Raw genomic sequence first — 21075 nt, 5'->3', positions numbered from 1 at the left:
CTCTACACTCGCTCTCACCCCATTCAACTCCCCATTATCCCCTCCCAATCCCCGCTCCCACCCATTCCAAATCGCCCTGCCCCATGCCCCCACTTCTTACATCATCCCCCCCCCATCCAATCCCCTCTACTCCCGCTCTCACCCCACACAATCCCTGCGCCCCACCCACCCCATCCCCTCTAGTCCTCCACCATCCCCCGTTATTTCAGATTACAATTATCTTTCTTTATTTCTCTTAATCCTTTTCATTTCCCGGATTCTTCATTTGTCACCATTTTGGAAGATCCCCGTGCCCCATACTCTGGATCTTTCCCCTACTTATCTCAGCTATTTCCAGTCCCTCAGTATCTTTCCACCGTCCCCTTGAAGTAACCCACTTGTCCCTCTCGACGACAGCAGTCCTGATACTCGACTTAGAAACATAGAAAATAGGTGCAGGAGTCGGCCATTCGGCCCTTCTAGCCTGCACCGCCATTCAATGAGTTCATGGCCGAACATACAACTTCAGTACCCCATTCCTGCTTTCTCGCCATACCCCTTGATCCCCCGAGTAGTAAGGACTTCATCTAACTCCCTTTTGAATATATTTAGTGAATTGGCCTCAACAACTTTCTGTGGTAGAGAATTCCACAGGTTCACCACTCTCTGGGTGAAGAAGTTTCTCCTCATCTCGGTCCTAAATGGCTTACCCCTTATCCTTAGAGCCTCCACCCTCTTCCCTCCCCAACCGGAGACAGAGACTTCCCTTCTTTCCCCAGTCTCTGGTTCAGGCCGGGAACATTAACCGGAATTTTGCCCCCGCCCTCTGCTGCGTATTTCCAACAGTTCCTGTTGGGATTCACATCCCGGTCCTGCAGGGAATCATCCCGCACACAGGCAGACCCGCTCAGCGTCGGGGCTACGGGAAAGCCGCATGCTCTCGCACTCACCGGACAGGCCGCAAGCTGCTGGTAGATGGCTTCGGCCCTGCACAAGATGTCCTCCATATTCAATCTCATGGTCAGCTCGTTGATGTGCTGTAAGAGAGCGTGAGAGAGGGATTCAGATCCCGAAATGCAACTGCTCATGTTGGTGGGGCGGGGGTCACTTATCTGGAGAAGTGTGAGCTAATGCATTTGGAGAAGGCTAACAAGGCAAGGGAGTACACATTAAAGGGCAGGACAGAGAAGTGTAGAGGAACAAAGGGAACTTGAGTGCATGTCCACAGATCCCTGAAGGTAGCAGGCCAACACTCACTCCCTCCACCACCGGAGCACCGTGGCTGCAGTGTGCACCATCTACAAGATGCACTGCAGCAACTCGCCAAGGCTTCTTCGGCAGCACCTCCCAAACCCGCGACCTCTACCACCTAGAAGGACAAGGGCAGCAGGCGCATGGGAACACCACCACCTCCACGTTCCCCTCCCAGTCACACACCATCCCGACTGGGAAATATATCGGCCGTTCCTTCATCGTCGCTGGGTCACAATCCTGGAACTCCCTCCCTAACAGCACTGTGGGAGCACCTTCACCACACGGACTGCAGCGGTTCAAAGCGGCGGCTCACCACCACCTTCTCAAGGGGCGATTAGGGATGGGCAATAAATGCTGGCCTTGCCAGCGACGCCCACATCCTGGAACGCCCCCAACATGGCAGGTTATGAGGTACTGGCAGACGGCAACAATGGAATAAAATAAAAGGGGAAAATCAGGAAGAATAGACTCGAGAACAGACAGCATTGTCGAATGCTCCAGCTGCCACCAGACAGACTTGAGCACGAGATTGATTCCTGGGATGAGAGGGTTGTCCTAAGAGGAGAGATTGAGCCTATACTCTGGAGATTATAAGAATGAGAGGTGATCTCATTAAAACATATAAAATTCTTACAGGGCTTGACAGGCTAGAAGCAGGGAGGGTGCTTCCCCTGGCTGGGAGGGGGGGGGGACAGGGTAGAAGCAGGGAGGGTGCTTCCCCTGGCTAGGGGGAGGGTCCAGAACCAGGGCTCACAGTCTCAGGATAAGGGGTCGGCCATTTAGGACTGAGATGAGGAGGAATTTCTTCACTCAGAGGGTGGTGAATGTTTGGAATTCTCTGCCCCAGAGGGCTGTGGAGGCTCAGTCGTTGAGTATATTCAAGGCTGAGATCGATATATTTTTGGACTCTCGGGGAATCAAGGGATATGGGGATCGGGCGGGAAAGAGGAGTTGAGGTCGAAGATCAGCCATGATCTCATTGAATGGCGGAGCAGGCTCGAGGGGCCGAATGGCCGACTCCTGCTCCTAATTCTTATGTAAGTATATATTAGCAATTTTACTTAGTGCAAAGCAAAGAATGGACTTGCATGTATATAGCCATATACAACACATACCAATAGCTCACCTAATCACTGAGCCATTGAAGGGGACTGAATTTAAGTCAACTGCAACGGCAAGCTTGACTGTTGAGCGCGGCAGGTCACGGCACACTGGCACTGAACAGTCTTCCACAGTGAGCGACTCAGGTCTGTTAGTGCCGGCATGTCATAACCGGATTGTCATAAAAACTCATCTGGTTCACTGATGTCCCTCAGTGAAGGCAATCTGCCGCCCTTAACCGGACTGGACTATTGGTGACTCCAGATCCACAGCAATGTGGTCGACACTTAACTGTGCTCTGAAATGGCGGCTCACCACTGTATTTGCTTCATTACTTAAGAATTCATAGCAAGACATTGCTATTAAGAACTAGTTGGTTTATTAGCAAAGGTTTAACAATCACACGACACATTACCGGTTCATCCACCAGGCTCACAACCACCTGCCCCCAAACCCAACTGGCTGGGGTTTTATTGAGTGTTGTGAACATCACGTGACTGGCTAAGCCACTCACAACTCAACAGCTCCACCAACCTGTGAGCATACTCACAGGGGCATACATTACAACCACCACCTTCTCAAGGGCAATTAGGGACGGCCAATAAATGTTCGCCACGCCAGTGATGACCACATCCCATGAACGAATTTTTAAAAAAGTGAGGCAGGCAGCAAGCATACTCCTAGAAGGTATAGGTATAGAAGATAAAGGGATACCATGGCAATGAGGGACGCCTGACGGTGAAAACAGAGTGCTCTGGTCACTGACTTAACGGAAAGAGACCGAACTCAAAACAACAACTTGTATTTATATAGCGCCTTTAACGTAGTGACGTCTCAAGGCGCTTCGCAGAAGTATTATGCGATAAAAATTTGACACTGAGCCGCATAAGTAGAAATTAGGGTGGGGGCTTGGTCAAAGAGGTTGGTTTTAAGGAGCATCTTGAAGGAGGAGAGATAGAGAGGCGGAGAGGTTTAGGGAGGGAGTTCCAGAGCTTGGGGCCCAGGCAACAGAAGGCACGGCCACCGATGGTGGAGCGATTATAATCAGGGATGGTCAGGAGGGTGGAATTAGAGAAGCGCAGACATCTCCGGTGGGGGGGGGGGGGGTTGGGATGGAAAGAAAACCAAGGGACTTTTGTCTTTTGAAAGAGGGCAATTTTGAACAGATTTCTGAGCGTTTACCTTGAGTATCTCGTTGAAGCCGTAGTTGGGGTTCATCAAGGCATCTCGCTCAGAGTCCAGGATGGCACAGCACACCAGCAGGTGGAAGTTTGGGCACGGCTGCCCCGTCCATTGTACCTGGTGGCAAGGGTACAAGAACAGAGCTGATCAGAGGGCACAGACAGCGCAAATCCAAGGCAGCCCGATCTGACCCGACCCCATTAAACACAGATGAGAGTTCCTAGAATCAACAGCCCAGTCTGGGTTACACTGCACAACAGTTGCTTGCTCCATGGTGCAACACACTCTGATATACCCCTCACTAACACTGATATACCTCACACCTCTCACTGTAACACTGATATACCTCACACCCCTCACTGTAACACTGAGATACCCCACACCCCTCACTGTAACACCGATATACCTCACACCCCTCACTGTAACACTGATACACACTACACCCTTCACTGTAACACAGATACCCCACACCCTTCACTGTAACACTGAGATACCCCACACCCCTCACTGTAACACTGAGATACCCCACACCCCTCACTGTAACACTGAGATACCCCACACCCCTCACTGTAACACTGAGATACCCCACACCCCTCACTGTAACACTGAGATACCCCACACCCCTCACTGTAACACTGAGATACCCCACACTCCTCTGATATACCGGCCTGGAACAATCCTTTAAGCTCTGTTCCAATATTACAATGATTACTCTCCCCATTGAAGTGTCACATGTGGTAACGTTTGGTGTAAAACACCTGCTCCCAGGGTGTCTGTAACCAGCAGCTGGAAACACAACAGGAAGGGTTGTCGGACGATGATCACAACATTGTAGGGTGACAGAATGCAAAATTTGCCTCGTTCAAAGACAGTTTCATAAAGCAATACAGTCTGAACGGCACAATTTACAAATTATTTAGACAGCGTAGGCGTGAAGATCACCAATACATTCCTCTCACGGTTTATAAATGTACAATATGCGGCCCGAGAGAACTCACCTCCCACAGCCGCAGTATATCCGGGAAGGAGAACTCTCGTTTAAACCAGATGAGGAGCCAGCGGAAGCAGAAACACAGGTTTCCCGACTCTCTAGAATCTGAAAAGAGGAGTGAGTCATTAGGAATATTGCTGCATATCCAGGGCAAGAGTAGCCCTCACCCATCAAAGGGCACCAGAAAGGGCCCTCAGCCAATCAAAGGGCACCAGAAAGGGCCCTCAGCCAATCAAAGGGCACCAGAAAGGGCCCTCAGCCAATCAAAGGGCACCAGAAAGGGCCCTCAGCCAATCAAAGGGCACCAGAAACAAAACCCCCAAAGGGCAACAAGAGCAACATGACCTCTGAACCACAGGATATCAGGAACATCTACCACAAACAGGGTAAACGAGCCAAATGAGAATCAGAAACTAAACAACACAGGGAGACGTCAGGAAAACTAGGTGTTGATGGCATTCCCTACTGATAGTAAGTTGTGACTAAATTCTCCAGTGGATTGAAAACTCTGGATAATGAGGTTTTGTTAAAAATATTATTTTTGGAGTCTCTGCTCCTTTCGTGGTGGGTTCCAGTTCCTAGGCCCCTAGAAACCCTCCAGCCTCTCGCTCATATCGCCATGCGTCATGCACGGGCGTAGACAGCGAGTGTCAGCAGGCTAGTCAAGCAAGGAGCCTGAATGTCTCTCAATCCATGCCCAGGTGCCCAGCAGCCCCTGCACACAGCCCGAGGCCTGGGAGCTGATGCCAAGTGGAGCTATGCATCTTATGATCTCTGGGAGACAGAGAGAGGCTGCAGAAACAGTGACGGTTGCTAATGCTACAGCATTCATGCCCCCGCGGAATGGGATGGAGACAGTCCAAACTAGTTTCAATTAACAGCTGTCAGAGAGAGGAATTATCTGCTCTATTGATGCTACATTCAAGCCGAGGTACTAAAGCTGATTATGTTCATGTGGGTCTGCGTCTGTGTGTCGACGTGCGCGTCTGTGTGCGCACGTCCGGGTGTGGGTGCGTGCGCGCACGTCCTGCGTATATATTTGAGGGCGAGGTAAGAAAGGGAGCAAAGACAAACACACGCGAGAGCCACAGACATAAAGCTTGCCAATATATATTTTTTCTCAATAGTTTGAAGTTTCTTTTTTGAAGGTGTTCGCTTCTCGCTGGGGAATTACTCCAAGGGCACCGCCACCCTCTAGCATCTCGTACGGGCTTTGGTAAATGGTCGTCATGCACGAGCATCGACGAGTAATTAGCATCGCGGCTGATCCCGATCGAGTCATGCCACACGTGCGAGGAGCAGTCACTGAATGGTGATCAGGAGTGAGAGCCTTGGCTGACTTTTCACTCGCTACCCCGGGAGCAACATTCCCTCCAAGCAGCACGGCCACGCAGTAACGGGAAAGGTCCTGCGCGCAGGCTGCTCACCGGCTTCTCCATTGCAAGTACCGCGCAGGCGCGGATATTTAAAGGGACAGCGCAGCAAACAGTCCGCGCAGAACGGCACGCAGCTCACAGGGAACATTGCCCGGGGCACCCAATGAGATGGCGACATGCAGCGATATAGAGCCTTTATGATTGGCATGTGGAAAATGGAGATTGAGCCAAGAAAACAAAGCTGAAGAGGGATTGGCCGCTTGGCGAAGAAGGTGGAGTTTGAGGAGGGTTTTCAGACGAGCGAAAGGTGACTGCAAGGTTAAAAGCAACGGTCTCAGCACGGACTGCTGCTGGAACCTGGGTCCTTCGCTAGATAAAATGGCTGCCCCATCAGGGGTCTCCTGTGGCAGCTGTGGCTCAGTGGGCAGCGCCCTCGCCTCGGAGTCAGAAGGTTGTGGGCTCAAGTCCCACTCCGGGAACTTGAGCACAAAAATCTGGGCTGACACTCCCAGTGCAGTGCTGAGGGAGTGCCGCACTGTCAGAGGTGCCGTCTTTCAGATGAGACGTTAAACCGAGGCCCCGTCTGCTCTCTCAGGTGGTTGTAAAAGATCCCATGTCACTATTTTGAAGAGCAGGGGGAGTTCTCCCCGGTGTCCTGGGGCCAATATTTCTCCCTCAATCAACATAACAAAAACAGATAATGTGGTCATTATCACTGCTGTGTGTGGGAGCTTGCTGTGCGCAAATTGGCTGCCGCGTTTCCCACATTACAACAGTGACTACACTCCAAAAGTACTTCATTGGCTGTAAACCCACAACCTTCTGACTCAGAGGTGAGAGTGCTGCCCACTGAGCCACAGCTGACACTGGCTTGTGTCACTAACCTAGGAAGTCGCACAGGGCAGAGTCCAGCACCCTCAGGAGCAGGGCCAACTTCTCGAGCTGTTCCTTCATGCTTTCTTGGCTCTCCTCGAAGTTACGGTGCTGTGAACGGAGATAAGAGACGGGCGGTTATACGGCACTGGGATGGGCAGGATTTACACAAACAACCACAACCACAGGTCAAATCCTCTCTCTCAGGGTTAGTATCTCGATTCATCAATGGGCTATATACCTGCTTTGACCAGGCTTAAGAGTTTGAAGGACATTCGCTGGGCAATTAGCCCAATCTCTGCCCCCCCAGATGTCCTTCTCCCGGGGATGCGTTGGATCAGTCAAAAGAAACGTTGCCAGATCTGAAAAGCCGGTTGTCGGCGCGTGTGACAGGCGGAATAACACACTCCACTTCCTCTGTGGGGCGCGAGCGGGGCAGAAGCAAATGGGGGGGGACGCAGCACTATGCCCTGGGACGCGTAGAGCAGCTGCATAGTAAAGGGCTCTCTCCCCTTCATTAAAGGGGAGGGCCAAGTTGCAGACTCTGTGGGGCCCGACCCAGACCACCGGGGGAGGGGCATGCCATGCCATCAACCCGGCGCTCAAGCGGAGTGCCAGATCGTGGCACGGACCCCGCGTTCCGCGGTGCAACGGGCGTTTTTTTAATCCTCTCGTGCCGCCAACTCCCCTTTAACGAGCGCCCCGAGAGCAGCCTGCAACCCAGGGGAGCTTCAGGGGGGGGGCGCGCTCCCAAATTTCAACTCCGGGGCGAAAACGGGTCGCTGCCGACGTCATCACCGTGCGCATCGCCGGCACAGCGGAGTAGGGCGCTACGGGTTACCGCCGCCACTAAATTCCCGCCAAATCGTTAGTCCAGGCAAAAAGTCGTTTGTGCGGGGGTGTTAACGGGAGGTGCAAATGACCCGAATTTCACCCCCCACCCCCAACCCAAAGTTCTTTCTGTTCAGGTTATTCCCGGCCAAGCAGAATATTTGCGGACTTGACGGCACTCACCACTTGCTCCATGAAGCCGGTGAAACACCAGAAGGAATCGACTTCGTTCTGCGTGACGTAGAGTATCGGTGAGAGGAGGTCACTCATTCCCTGAACGTAGCCTGCACAGCAAACACAACCATTGCAAATGTTCAGCTGGTGGAGGGGGTGCAGAGGAGATTTACCAGAACGCTACCAAAGATGAGGGAAATCAGTTATGTGCGGAGACTGGAGAAGCTGCTCTTTGGCGAGCAGAGACGGTCAAGGGGAGATTTAAGTTATTAAAAGGTTTTGATAAGAGTAAATAAGGAGAAATATTTCAGGGTCAGGAGGGTCGGTAACCAGAGGGACACAGAATTAAGATAATCGGCAAAAGAACCAGAGGGGGAGGTGAGGAGAATGTTTTTACGCAGCGAGTTGTTGTGATCGGGAACGCGCTGCCTGAAAGGGCGGTGGGAGCAGATTCAATAGTAACTTTCAAACGGGAGTTGGGTAAATTTGCAGGGCGATGGGGAAAGAGTGGAGGGAGTGGGATTAATTGGACAGCTCAAAAAGAGCTGGCACAGATACGATGTGCTGAATGGCCTCCTCCTGTGCCACATGATTCGACAGTAACTATATGGGAAGCATGGTGTGCAGCGATTTACCCCACATCTCTCGATTCCTTCCTCAACCAGTTAACTGTGACAACGGGTCGTTCAGCTCACTGCTGTTTGTGGGATCTTACTGTGTGCAAAATGGTCACCACGTCTGCCTATACTGTGACACAACATGCATTTAACTTAGTAAATGCTTTATAAAAAGGGTGAAAGTGGACTCTGAGCAGTGGAGACCAGGCTGATAGGGGAGTGGGATCTGGTGCAAGATGGGATGAGTCGGAAGTTTATATAGGGTAGCCAGGAGGGTTTTAACCCAAGTTCAGGGTCAAGCAGCTCATCGGGGGAGTGGACCTTCAGATTCAGTCCGAGCAAGAAAGCGAGTATGAAGATTACCTCTAGACTTAACTATTCCAAGGCACCCCTGGCTGGCCTCCCACATTCTTCCCTCCGTAAACTTGAGTACTTCCAAAACCCGGCTGCCCATATCCTAACTCGCACTGAGTCCCGCTCACCCATCGACCCCCTGTGCTCGCTGACCGACATTGGCTCCCGGTTCAACAATGCCTCAAATTTAAAATTCTCACCCGAGAATTCTCCCTTCATGGCCTCGCCCCCTCCCCATCTCCAGCCCCGCAACCCCCTCGAGATCTCTGCGCTCCTCCAATTCTGCCTTCTTGTGCACGCCCAATTTTAATCACTCCTCTGTTGGCGGCTGTGACTTCAGCTATCTAGGTGCTAAGCTCTGGAATTCCCTCCCTAAACCTCTCTACCTCGTTCCTCTCCTTTAAAATGCCCCTTAAAACCTACCTCTTTAACCCATCAACTATGCTAATGTGGCTCGATGTCAATTTTGGTCTGATTACGCTGCTGTGAAGCGCTTGGGACGTTTTACTACGTTAAAAAGGTGCTATATAAATGAGAGACATTGAAGCCACTCATTGGGTTCAGTCAGCAAGCCGTGTGCGCGGGAGGCTGGAAGCGAGGTCTTACCCAGATCGAAGTTGTACATGCAGTAGGTCATCAGCACGTCGTTCAGCAGCACCAGGCCCGGGTTGTCGCTCCCCTCGTAGAACTTGTTGCTGCGATCAGTCCTGCTGACGTCCCGCTCTGCGGAGGAAAAGCAACTTCAGCGCTTGGTCTCGAAAACTAACCTCGAGCGTCTAGTGGGCAAATGCGTTGCTCAGCGTGGGACGAGAAGCCATTCAGACCAGCAGCTCTGGATTGCCAGTCGGTGCAGAGTTCCAGACCAGCTGGGGTTCTACAACTGGCCTGGTGCACACACACCTCTGTGATTGAGACGTTCTGACTCATGGCAGCCAAAGCTCCATGTAGACTCGATCTCCTCTTCACTTGGGGATTTGGGGAGGGCTGACAGGGCAAAGGGAATACACATTAAATGGTAGGACACCGAGATGTGTAGAGGAACAAAGGGACCTTGGAGTGCATGTCCACAGATCCCTTAAGGTAGCAGGGCAGGTTCAGAAGGCATACAGATACTTGCCTTTATTAGCCAAGGCATAGACTACAAGAGCAGGGAAATTATGCTTGAACTGTATAAACAGTAGTTAGGCCACAGCTAGAGTACTGCATGCAGTTCTGGTCATCAAATTACAGGAAAGTGTGATTGCACTAGAGAGATAGGAAGGACCTATTTCATTTAGCAGAGGGGTCAACAACCAGGGGGCACAGAATTAAAGTAATTGGTAGGTTTAGAGGGGATTTGAGGGGAAATATTTTCACCCAGAGGGTGGTGGGGGTCTGGAACTCACTGCCTGAAAGGGTGGTAGAGGCAGAAACCCTCACCACATTTAAAAAGTACTTGGATGTGCACTTGACATGCCGTAACCTACAGGGCTACGGACCAAGAGCTGGAAAGTGGGATTAGGCTGGGTAGCTCTTTGTCGGCCGGCATGGACACGATGGGCCAAAATGGCTTCCTTCCGCGCTGTAAATTTCTATGATCCTATGCTTCACTCTGGGCCCAGTCTGCTCCAGTCAAAGTGAGTGAGGTCCATGACACTAGGATACTTGCTGGATATTTAAGGCCCATGGTGCGGGTGCCTGCTGTATGAATCCAATTTACAGCATCTGACATTCATTTTATACAAATGCTCAAGCTAATGGCGGAATTGATTGCAGGCAGCTTTAAAGGTTGCAGATGGTGCAGTCAGGTGGCACACTGAACATTTACAGCACTCAATGTATGCGCCACACGTGTTCGCGTGCGTGCAGTTTTGGTTTCCATGTTTACGAAAGGATATACTTGCTTTGGAGGCAGTTCAGAGAAGGTTCACTCGGTTGATTCCGGGGATGAGGGGGTTGACTTATGAGGAAAGGTTGAGTAGGTTGGGCCTTTACTCATTGGAATTCAGGTGATCTTATCGAAATGTATAAGATTATGAGGGGGCTCGACAAGGTGGATGCAGAGAGGATGTTTCCACTGATGGGGGAGACTAGAACTAGAGGGCATGATCTTAGAATAAGGGGCCGCCCATTTAAAACAGAGGTGAGGAGGAATTTCTTCTCTGAGGGTTGTAAATGTGTGGAATTCACTGCCTCAGAGAGCTGTGGAAGCTGGGACATTGAATAAATTTAAGACAGAAATTGACAGTTTCTTAAACGATAAGGGATAAGGGGTTATGGGGAGCGGGCGGGGAAGTAGTGCTGAGTCCATGATCGGTTCAGCAGGCTCGAGGGGCCGTATGGCCTACTCCTGCTCCTATTTCTTATGTGCTTATGTGTGTATTCGCACGTGCACATTATGGTATGTGTCACGCCAACTCACAGCAGCAGTGTCATGGTAAGCATTTCAGCGGTTCGCGATGTCGTTTCCCCACCACTTTCTCGGGGACGGGCTTCAATGCAGCCTCGCCAGCGACGCCCACATCCCGATATTTATCCATTTTATGGGATGTGGGCATCACTGCCATCCCCAATTGCCCTTGAGAAGGTGGTGGTGAGCCGCCTTCTGGAACCGCTGCAGTCCGTGTGGTGAAGGTGCTCCCACAGTGCTGTTAGGGAGGGAGTTCCAGGATCTTGACCCAGCGACGATGAGGGAACGGCCGATATATTTCCAAGTCGGGATGGTGTGTGACTGGGAGGGGAACGTGGAGGTGGTGGTGTTCCCATGCGCCTGCTGCCCTTGTCCTTGTAGGCGGTAGAGGTCGTGGGTTTGGGAGGTGCCGCCGAAGAAGCCTTGGCGAGTTGCTGCAGTGCATCTTGTAGATGGTGCACACTGCAGCCACAGTGCGCCGGTGGTGGAGGGGGGAGGATATTTGTGCTGGATGGGGTGCCGATCAAGTGGGCTGCTTTGCCCTGGATAACAACAAAAAAATAATGAATCTCGGTGGAGTTCAGCAGTTGTATTTCCAAAGGTCGGCTTTATGGTACACACATCAATGAGTGATCTCAACTTACATTTTGGCTCCCCCTCCACCAATTATTTTCAATCCCACCCTCGCCTGAAGGTGTTGAGTGCCCGGTACTCTTTGCTGGGATATGCTGTCCCAGCACCTGTTGCCCTCGAGTACTTGGCAGAGAGTGCTGGCAAGCTACTCATCGGTCGGCAAGTTCTAGAGTGGATCTCGGACTGCTGCGGGTCGATTTAAAAGTCCACCCTTCGCTCCAGCAAACTCACCAATCAGACTCTTGTACGCACGCAGCAGGGAATTCCGCCGTTCCTGATCCTCGGTCACTGACTTCCACTGCAGTTTCATCCGGAAGTACTCATCCCTAAGGAAACCAACCACGCGAGTCAGCAGAGAACAAAAAACACACACAAGCCCGTGCAGTGCAGGGAACGGAATGGGGGAAGATTCACTCTGGCTCACTGGCTAGAATTGGACAAGGATCTCACACACACGTCAGGTGATCCACCAGGGTGATAGTATGAAGAGGCAATAAGAACACAAGGAATAACAACAACAACTTGTATTTATATAGCACCTTTAACATAGTGAAACGTCCCAAGGTACTTCACAGGAGTGTGAGGAGATAAAAAATTTGATACCGAGCCGCATAATTAGAAATTAGCACAGATGACCAAAAGCTTGCTCAAAGACGTTACGTTTTAAGGAGCGTCTTGTAGAAGGACAGAGAGGTAGAGAGGTGGAGAGGTTTAGGGAGGGAGTTCCAGAGCTTGGGGCCCAGGCAACAGAAGGCACGGCCACCGATGGTTGAACGATTATAATCAGGGATGCTCAAGAGGGCAGAATTAGAGGAGTGCAGACATCTCGGAGGGTTGTGGGACTGGAGGAGATTACAGAGATAGGGAGGGGCGAGGCCATGGAGGGATTTGAAAATAAGGATGAGAATTTTGAAATCGAGGCATTGCTTAATCGGGAGCCAATGTAGGTCAGTGAGCACAGGGGGTGATGGGTGAGCGGGACTCGATGCAAGTTAGGACACAGGGCAGCCGAGTTTTGGATCAAATCAGAAACCCAGATTACATAGAGGGTAAAGCTGTAACATTCTCGAACAAGGACTCCCAGCTCAGTTACAGCATGGGTTAGCTTCAGAGTAAAAGCCTCTCCTGCACTGCTTCAACCACAAAGCATCGGTCCGTCCCGCACTTCCGCTCCCCACAGCCAGCAGTTTGCTGCTTTCCAAGTAAAATGTTAAAATTCTCATCCTTCTGCTCAAATCCCTCCATGGCCTCGCCCCCTCCCCATTTCTGTAACCTGCTCCAGCCCTGCAACCAACGTTCCCTCTAATTTTGCTTGGTCCTGCGCAGCCCCTTTGTATTGAAAAGCAGGCAGCGCAGGTTCCCCGGAGCACCGTGCACCCGCCCAGCTTACAGGGAAAGTGGCCTACAACCCTCCGAGATCTCTGCGCTGCTCCAATCCTGGCCTCTTGCACATCCCTGATTTTAATCACCCCATCATTAGCGGCCGTGCCTTCGGCTGCCTAGACCCCAAAGCTCAAGAATTCCCTCCCTTACCCTCTCTCTCCTCATTTAAGATACTCCTTGAAACCTCTCTCTTTGACCAAGCGTGTGATCACTTGGCCTAATATCTCCTTGCGTGGCTCGGCATCAAATTTAACGCAAGAGCATAAGAAATTGGAGCCATTCGGCCCCTCGAGCCTGCTCCGCCATTCAATAAGATCATGGCCGATCTGATCTTGGCCTCAACTCCACTTTCCTGCCCGCTCCCCATAACCCTGGACTCCCCTGTAGTTCAAAAATCTGTCTATCTCAGCCTTGAATAGATCCAATGACCCAGCCTCCACAGCTCTCTGGGGCAGAGAATTCCACAGAATCACAACCTCAGAAGAAATTCCTCCTCATCTCTGTTTTAAATGGGCGACCCCTTATTCTGAAACTATGCCCCCTAGTTCTAGATTCCCCCATGAGGGGAAACATCCTCTCTGCATCTACCTTGTTAAGCCCCCTCAGAATCTTACTTTTTTCAATAAGATCGATTTTGTCCGATAATGCTCTTGTGAAGCACATTGGGACGTTTGACTACATTAAATGCGAGCTGGTATTGTAGTAAAACCAACAAATTAGTATCGACCTGTGCTAAACTCGGGTGGGTTGGTGCTGCCCCTCCGACAGTGCGGCACTCCCTCAGTACTGCCCCTCCGACAGTGCGGCACTCCCTCAGTACTGCCCCTCCGACAGTGCGGCGCTCCCTCAGTACTGCCCCTCTGACAGTGCGGCACTCCCTCAGTGCTGCCCCTCCGACAGTGCAGAGCTCCCTCAGTACTGCCCCTCCGACAGTGCGGCGCTCCCTCAGTACTGCCCCTCCGACAATACGGCACTCCCTCAGTACTGCCCCTCCGACAGTGCAGAGCTCCCTCAATACTGCCCCTCCGACAGTACGGCACTCCCTCAGTACTGCCCCTCCGACAGTGCAGAGCTCCCTCAGTACTGCCCCTCCGACAGTGCGGCGCTCCCTCAGTACTGCCCCTCTGATAGTGCGGCACTCCCTCAGCACCAGCTGCCAGCTCAAAAGGAGGGTAAACCTTCATCTCACAAATGTGGGTTGGATTGAAACTCGGTTCTAAACTGAAGTCCTTTAATCAAAAGCACCAGCCACGAATCCCCTCACCCCTCTAGTTAACTGCTCTCCACTGGGGCTTCAAAAAGGATACCCCTTCTGCACTCGATTAACAACTGAGCATCCACATACTAGCTACAACCAGCTTGCTGATTCTTCACCCTCAGTTTATAAACATCCCAACTTTTCATCGCAGGTCACTTGGGTGGGGGGGGCGGGGCAGGCGGAATTGCTCCTTACGTTTTTTGCTTCACCACAACCTTGCGATCCTCAGCTGTGCTGTCCCAGGGGTAGTATCCCAGCAGGAATTTCCAGACTTCCCGACGGATGCTGTGGCACAGACCCTGACAGAGGAAATCAAAATAATAATGAGTAAATTATTCAGCTTCAGCCGTGGCTCAGTGGGCAGCACTCTCGCCTCGGAGTCAGAAGGTTGTGGGTCCAAGTCCCACTCCGGGAACTTGAGCACATAAATCTAGGCTGATATTCACAGTGCAGTGGAGTGCCGAGGGAGTGCTGCACTGTCAGAGGTGCCGTCTTTTGCATGAGACGTTAAACCGAGGCCCCGCCTGCTCTCAGGTGAACATAATCAATCCCACCGCACTATTTCAAAGAGCAGGGGAGCTATACCCGGTGACCTGGGGCAAATATTTATCCCTCAATCAACATCATTAAAACAGATTATCTGGGTCATTATCACATTGCTGTTTGTGGGAGCTTGCTGTGCGTAAATTGGCTGCCACATTTCAACAGTGGTGACTACACTCCAAAAAGTACTTCACTGGCTGTAAAGCGCTTTGAGACGTCTGGTGGTTGTGAAAGACACTATATAAATCCAAGGCTTTTTTTTCTTGGACGGACTTTATAAGGGGTTTGAAGGAGTGAATAAGGAGAAACTGTTTCCACTAGCAGGAGGGTCGGTCAGCAGAGGACTCAGATTTAAGGTGATTGGCAAAAGAGCCAGAGGCGGAAGAGAATTTTTTCTCTTATTCTCTGGCAAGTTGCTACGATCTAGAACCCGCTGCCTGAAAGGGTGAGGGAAGCAGATTCAATAGTAACTTTCAAAAGGGAATTAGATAAACACTTGAAGAGCAGAACATTACAGGGCTATGGGGGAAGAGCAGGGGAGTGGGACTAATCCGGAAGTGCGGCGCTCCCTCAGCACTGCCCCCGCTCCCTCAGCACTGCCCCTCCGATAGCGCGGCGCTCCCTCAGCACTGCCCCTTCGATAGCGCGGCGCTCCCTCAGTACTGCCCCTCCGACAGCGCAGCGCTCCCTCAGTACTGCCCCTCCGACAGTGCGGCGCTCCCTCAGTACTGCCCCTCCGACAGTGCAGTGCTCTCAGTACTGCCCCTCCGACAGTGCGGCGCTCCCTCAGTACTGCCCCTCCGATAGTGCAGTGCTCTCTCAGTACTGCTCCTCCGACAGTGCGGCGCTCCCTCAGCACTGCCCCCGCTCCCTCAGCACTGCCCCTCCGATAGCGCGGCGCTCCCTCAGCACTGCCCCTTCGACAGCGCGGCGCTCCCTCAGTACTGCCCCTCCGACAGCGCGGCGCTCCCTCAGCCCTGCCCCTCCAACAGTGCGGCGCTCCCTCAGCACTGCCCCTCCAACAGTGCGGTGCTCTCTCAGTACTGGCCCTCCGACAGCGCGGTGCTCTCTCAGCACTGCCCCTCCCACAGTGCGCCGCTCCCTCAGCACTGCCCCTCCAACAGTGCGGCGCTCCCTCAGTACTGCCCCTTCGACAGCGCGGTGCTCTCTCAGCACTGCCCCTCCGACAGTGCGGCACTCCTTCAGCACTGCCCCTCCCACAGTGCGCCGCTCCCTCAGCACTGCCCCTCCAACAGCGCGGCGCTCCCTCAGTACTGCCCCTCCGACAGTGCAGTGCTCTCAGTACTGCCCCTCCGACAGTGCGGCGCTCCCTCAGTACTGCCCCTCCGATAGTGCAGTGCTCTCTCAGTACTGCTCCTCCGACAGTGCGGCGCTCCCTCAGCACTGCCCCCGCTCCCTCAGCACTGCCCCTCCGATAGCGCGGCGCTCCCTCAGCACGCCCCTTCGACAGCGCGGCGCTCCCTCAGTACTGCCCCTCCGACAGCGCGGCGCTCCCTCAGCCCTGCCCCTCCAACAGTGCGGCGCTCCCTCAGCACTGCCCCTCCAACAGTGCGGTGCTCTCTCAGTACTGCCCCTCCGACAGCGCGGTGCTCTCTCAGCACTGCCCCTCCCACAGTGCGCCGCTCCCTCAGCACTGCCCCTCCAACAGTGCGGCGCTCCCTCAGTACTGCCCCTTCGACAGCGCGGTGCTCTCTCAGCACTGCCCCTCCGACAGTGCGGCACTCCTTCAGCACTGCCCCTCCCACAGTGCGCCGCTCCCTCAGCACTGCCCCTCCAACAGCGCGGCGCTCCCTCAGCGCTGCCCCTCCAACAGCGCGGCGCTCCGCCAGTGCTGCACTGGAGTGTTGACCTAGATTATGTGCTCAAGTCCCTGGAGTGGGACTTGAAGCCACAATCCTGACTCGGAGGCGAGAGTGCTGCCCACTGAGCCATTAGTCGTGGGCTGTACGTCACAATGATGGCATGAAATGCTTCAGAAACAAACATGTGAACTAATGAATGAATGAATTCACCTACTCCTTTGAAAATCTTTCTCTTTAGTTCTTCCACGTCCTGAACTCTTCCTTCTGGGTCCAGATGCTTTTCCCAATCCGCAGCGGTTAGAGTCTCCTGCCTCTGTACCGTGGGGCGCTGACCCAGATCAGCTTGCTGGAAAGAAAGTCAGAAAGATCTTAACGGGGGAGGGAATGTCTCTTTTTAAAAATGTATTAAAAACCATAGAGGCACTGGAGAAGGTGCAAAAAAGATCGACAAGGACGATACCAGAACGGAGAGGTTATAACTATCAAGTAACACTGAACAGGCAGTGGAGGCTCCTTTCTATAGAGAAGTAGGAGAGGTGATCCAATGGAGATCTTTAAAACTATGAAGGGGATTGATAAGGCAGACGCAGAGGAGATGTTTCCCTTGTGCGGGAGACCAAATCTAGGGGATATAAATATAAGACAGTCACTGATAAAACCAATAGGGAATCCAGGAGAAACGTCTTTACACAGAGAGTGATGAGAATGTGGAACTCGCTGCCACAGGGAGTGGTTGAGGCAAATTACACAGATGCATTTAAGGGGAGGCTGGATAAACACATGAGGGAGAAGGGAATAGAAGGATATGTTGGTGAGGTTAAACGAAAAGGGGGGCTAGTGTGGAGCATAAACACGGGCACAGACCAGTTGGGCCAAATGGCCTCTTTCTGTGCTGCAGATTCTGTGGGACCCGAGATTGTGCTGTTGTTTGTAAAATTCCTTACGCAACATCGCAATGACCTGCCCTGCGGGCTGTGGCAACAGTCACTGAACGTGACGTCTGCTCCCAGATTGCCTCTCAGCGGCACTTCTAAAGTGTAAATCATTGGAGCAGGAGGGGGAAGGAGCGACACAGGTAAATGAACCTGAAGCACAGTTGCCCGGCCTGTCAACACACCTCACGGCATTGTCCCTGCCATTGCTGCCGAGCGGACTGCAACGCTGCATTCCCACCCGAGCTGCGGGAAAGCCAGAAGGGGAGGCCGACAGCCCCCAGAGGCTCAGCATCATCTCAGCTATCTGCAGATGGAGCACAGCCGGATTAGGATTGCAGGGGGAGGGAAGGGAGGGAAGGCAGCATCTCAAAACAGCAATTTGCTATTTATCTTCCATTTAAAAAACAAACATTAATCCACATCACACTTTCAATTGCTTATTATGAGGGGGCTTGACAAGGTGGATGCAGAGAGGAAGTTTCCACTGACGGGGGAGACTAGAACTAGAGGGCATAATCTTAGAATAAGGGGCCGCCCATTTAAAACGGAGATGAGGAGGAATTTCTTCTCTGAGGGTTGTAAATCTGTGGAATTCGCTGCCTCAGTGAGCTGTGGAATCCGGGACACTGAATACATTTAAGACAGAGATATACAGTTTCTTAACCGAGGGGAGCGGGTGGGGAAGTGGACCCGAGTCCATGATCGTATTAAATGGCAGAGCAGGCTCGAGGGCCGTATGGCCTACGCCTGCTCCTATTTAAGTTCTTATTAATCTGTCCAAATGAATAAATATATATCAGCTCTCTAGATCTATATATAAAATGGGGATAGCTCTTTCAAAGGAGTCAGGTAGCCAGGTATGTGATGGATGAGTGCAGCTCCAACAACACAAGAAGCTCGACACCATCCAGGAAAAAGCAGCGTGCTTGATCACCCCCCCCCCCCCACCATCCACCACCTTCAACACTCACTCCCTCCACCACCGGCGCACCGTGGTTGCAGTGTGTACCATCTACAAGATGCACTGCAGCAACTCACCAAGGCTTCTTCGGCAGCACCTCCCATACCCGCGACCTCGAGAAGGACAAGGGTAGCAGGCGCATGGGAACACCGCCACCTCCAAGTGCCCCTCACACACCATCCTCACTGGGAAATATATCGTCCGTTCCTTCATCGTTGCTGGGTCAACATCCTGGAACTCCCTCCCTAATAACACTGTGGGAGCACCTTCACCACACGGACTGCAGCGGTTCAAGGTGGCGGCTCACCTTCGAGGGCGATTAGGGATGGGCAATGAATGTTGGCATTGCCCACGATGCCCACATCCAGTGAATGAATGAAAGCAGTACGATGGACCAAATGGCTTCCTTCTATACTGTACGATTCTATGATAATATATAGGAAAGGCTATGGAATCAACGCTTAGCATTGTAAATTGCCATGTCAACATGTCACAGTCAATTTTCCTAAGTCAACTGTCGCGATGTAGTTGCAAGCTCTGAACCATAGATTCGCTATGGAGCGATTTCGCAGGGCTCTCTCCTAACTCCCTCACCATCTTGTGTTATATCCATCAATTGACCATCAGTGCAGAGGTTGGACACTTACACAGGTGATGACCTCGAAACCCGGCTCGTCCTGCTGATCCAGGTCCAGGTCCAGCCCGGCCGCCATCTCGCGCATCGGTCGGTGGCGGGGACCGTCCTGGGGCCGCAGCGCTCCGCGCAGGAAGTTGGTCACTTTGGAGAAGCTGCCGAACGTCGCCGCGTAAGGGTCCTGTATAAAGCGCTGGGGAAAGGGAGTGAAAAGAGCAACACTTAATAATCTGTATTTTACATAGCGTGGCTGCAGTGTGCACCATCTACAAGATGCACTGCAGCAACTCGCCAAGGCTTCTTCGGCAGCACCTCCCAAACCCGCGACCTCTACCACCTAGAAGGACAAGGGCAGCGGGCGCATGAGAACACCACCACCTCCACGTTCCCCTCCCAGTCACACACCATCCTGACTTGGAAATATATCGGCCGTTCCTTCATTGTCGCTGGGTCACAATCCTGGAACGCCCTCCCTAACAGCACTGTGGGAGCACCTTCACCACACGGGCTGCAGCGGTTCAAGAAGGCGGCTCACCACCACCTTCTCAAGGGGCAATTAGGGATGGGCAATAAATGCCGGCCTGGCCAGCGACGCCCACATCCCAGGAACCATTTGGCCCATCGTGCCTGTGCCAGCTTTTTTTGGTAGAGCAATCCAATTAGTCGTCGCTCCCCTCGCACCCCCACCCTGCTCTTTCCCCATAGTACTGTACATTTTTTTCACTTCAAGTATTTATCCAATTCTCTTTTGAAAGTAGTTATTGAATCTGCTTCCAACGCCTTTTCAGGTAGTGCATTCCAGATCATAACAGCTCGCTGTGTAAAAATGTTTCCTCATGTCACCTCTGGTTCTTTTGCCAATTATCTGAAATCTGTGTCCTCTGGTTGCCGGCCCTTCTGCCACCAGAACAGTTTCTCCTTAATTACTCTCTCAAAACACTTCATGATTTTGAACATCTCTACCAAATCTCTTAACCTTCTCTCTCCAAGAACAATCCCAGCTTCTCCAGTCTCTCCACATAACTGATATCCCTCATCCCCGATAGCATTCTAGTAAATCTCTTCTGCACCCTCTCCAAGGACTTAAATCATTCCTAACATGAGGAATATTAAGTTCTCAATCTTCCCTTTCATTGAGCCAGGTTCTGTTATTGACACTATAGTCCCATGTGGAGAATTGCACCTACAGCTCACCAATCTTATCCACCACACTAGGTACATTTAGGATCATGTGGGGCGAAATTGCTCCTTTTTTTTTTAAAGAGGCCTGTTAGTGCCTTCAGGGAACGCTAGTGGGGCAGAAGAGGTTTGGGGGAGGGGTTAGCGCGCTACTGGCTCCCGGGAAATTGCACAGGAATTTGCGCAACTGCCGCTGATGTCATGACAAGAGGGGGAGCTCTTCTTAGGTTGGACCCATAACACATTGTTTGGACAGTGTAGAGGGAGCTTTATTCTGTATCTAACCCCATGCTGTACCTGCCCTGGGAGTGTTTGATGGGATAGTGTAGAGGGAGCTTTACTCTGTATTTAACCCCATGCTGTACCTGCCCTGGGAGTGTTTGATGGGACAGTGTAGAGGGAGCTTTACTCTGTATCTAACCCGTGCTGTACCTGCCCTGGGAGTGTTTGATGGGACAGTGTAGAGGGAGCTTTACTCTGCATCTAACCTGTGCTGTACCTGCCCTGGGAGTGTTTAATGTTGAGACAGGATCCCCAGTGAGCAATAGATTTAAACCATAAATGGTTTATGGTCATGGTGAAACTCTGTACATGCAACACTCATG

The 21075-nt window shown here is 52.1% G+C and overlaps 1 protein-coding gene across 2 annotated transcripts in view; it reads right to left on the bottom strand.

Annotated features, from left to right (window-relative positions):
- The window catches only part of tbc1d17 (TBC1 domain family, member 17), a 52253-nt gene that overhangs the window by 4084 nt on the left and 27094 nt on the right, over positions 1 to 21075 (bottom strand). For both annotated transcript variants that reach the window (XM_070861827.1, XM_070861828.1), the window contains exons 7-16: positions 19305 to 19484; positions 16976 to 17107; positions 14591 to 14694; positions 11986 to 12080; positions 9339 to 9455; positions 7771 to 7871; positions 6768 to 6867; positions 4515 to 4612; positions 3517 to 3633; positions 930 to 1016 (exon numbers count right to left, since the gene is read on the bottom strand). In XM_070861827.1, the coding sequence (XP_070717928.1) occupies positions 930 to 1016; positions 3517 to 3633; positions 4515 to 4612; positions 6768 to 6867; positions 7771 to 7871; positions 9339 to 9455; positions 11986 to 12080; positions 14591 to 14694; positions 16976 to 17107; positions 19305 to 19484 (1131 nt within the window). The remainder of the gene's footprint in view (positions 1 to 929; positions 1017 to 3516; positions 3634 to 4514; positions 4613 to 6767; positions 6868 to 7770; positions 7872 to 9338; positions 9456 to 11985; positions 12081 to 14590; positions 14695 to 16975; positions 17108 to 19304; positions 19485 to 21075) is intronic.

Source organism: Pristiophorus japonicus, chromosome 19 (genome assembly GCF_044704955.1).
Source record: "Pristiophorus japonicus isolate sPriJap1 chromosome 19, sPriJap1.hap1, whole genome shotgun sequence".
Classification (NCBI taxonomy): Eukaryota; Metazoa; Chordata; class Chondrichthyes; family Pristiophoridae; genus Pristiophorus; species Pristiophorus japonicus.
This window is presented reverse-complemented; position numbering and strand designations above follow the sequence as displayed.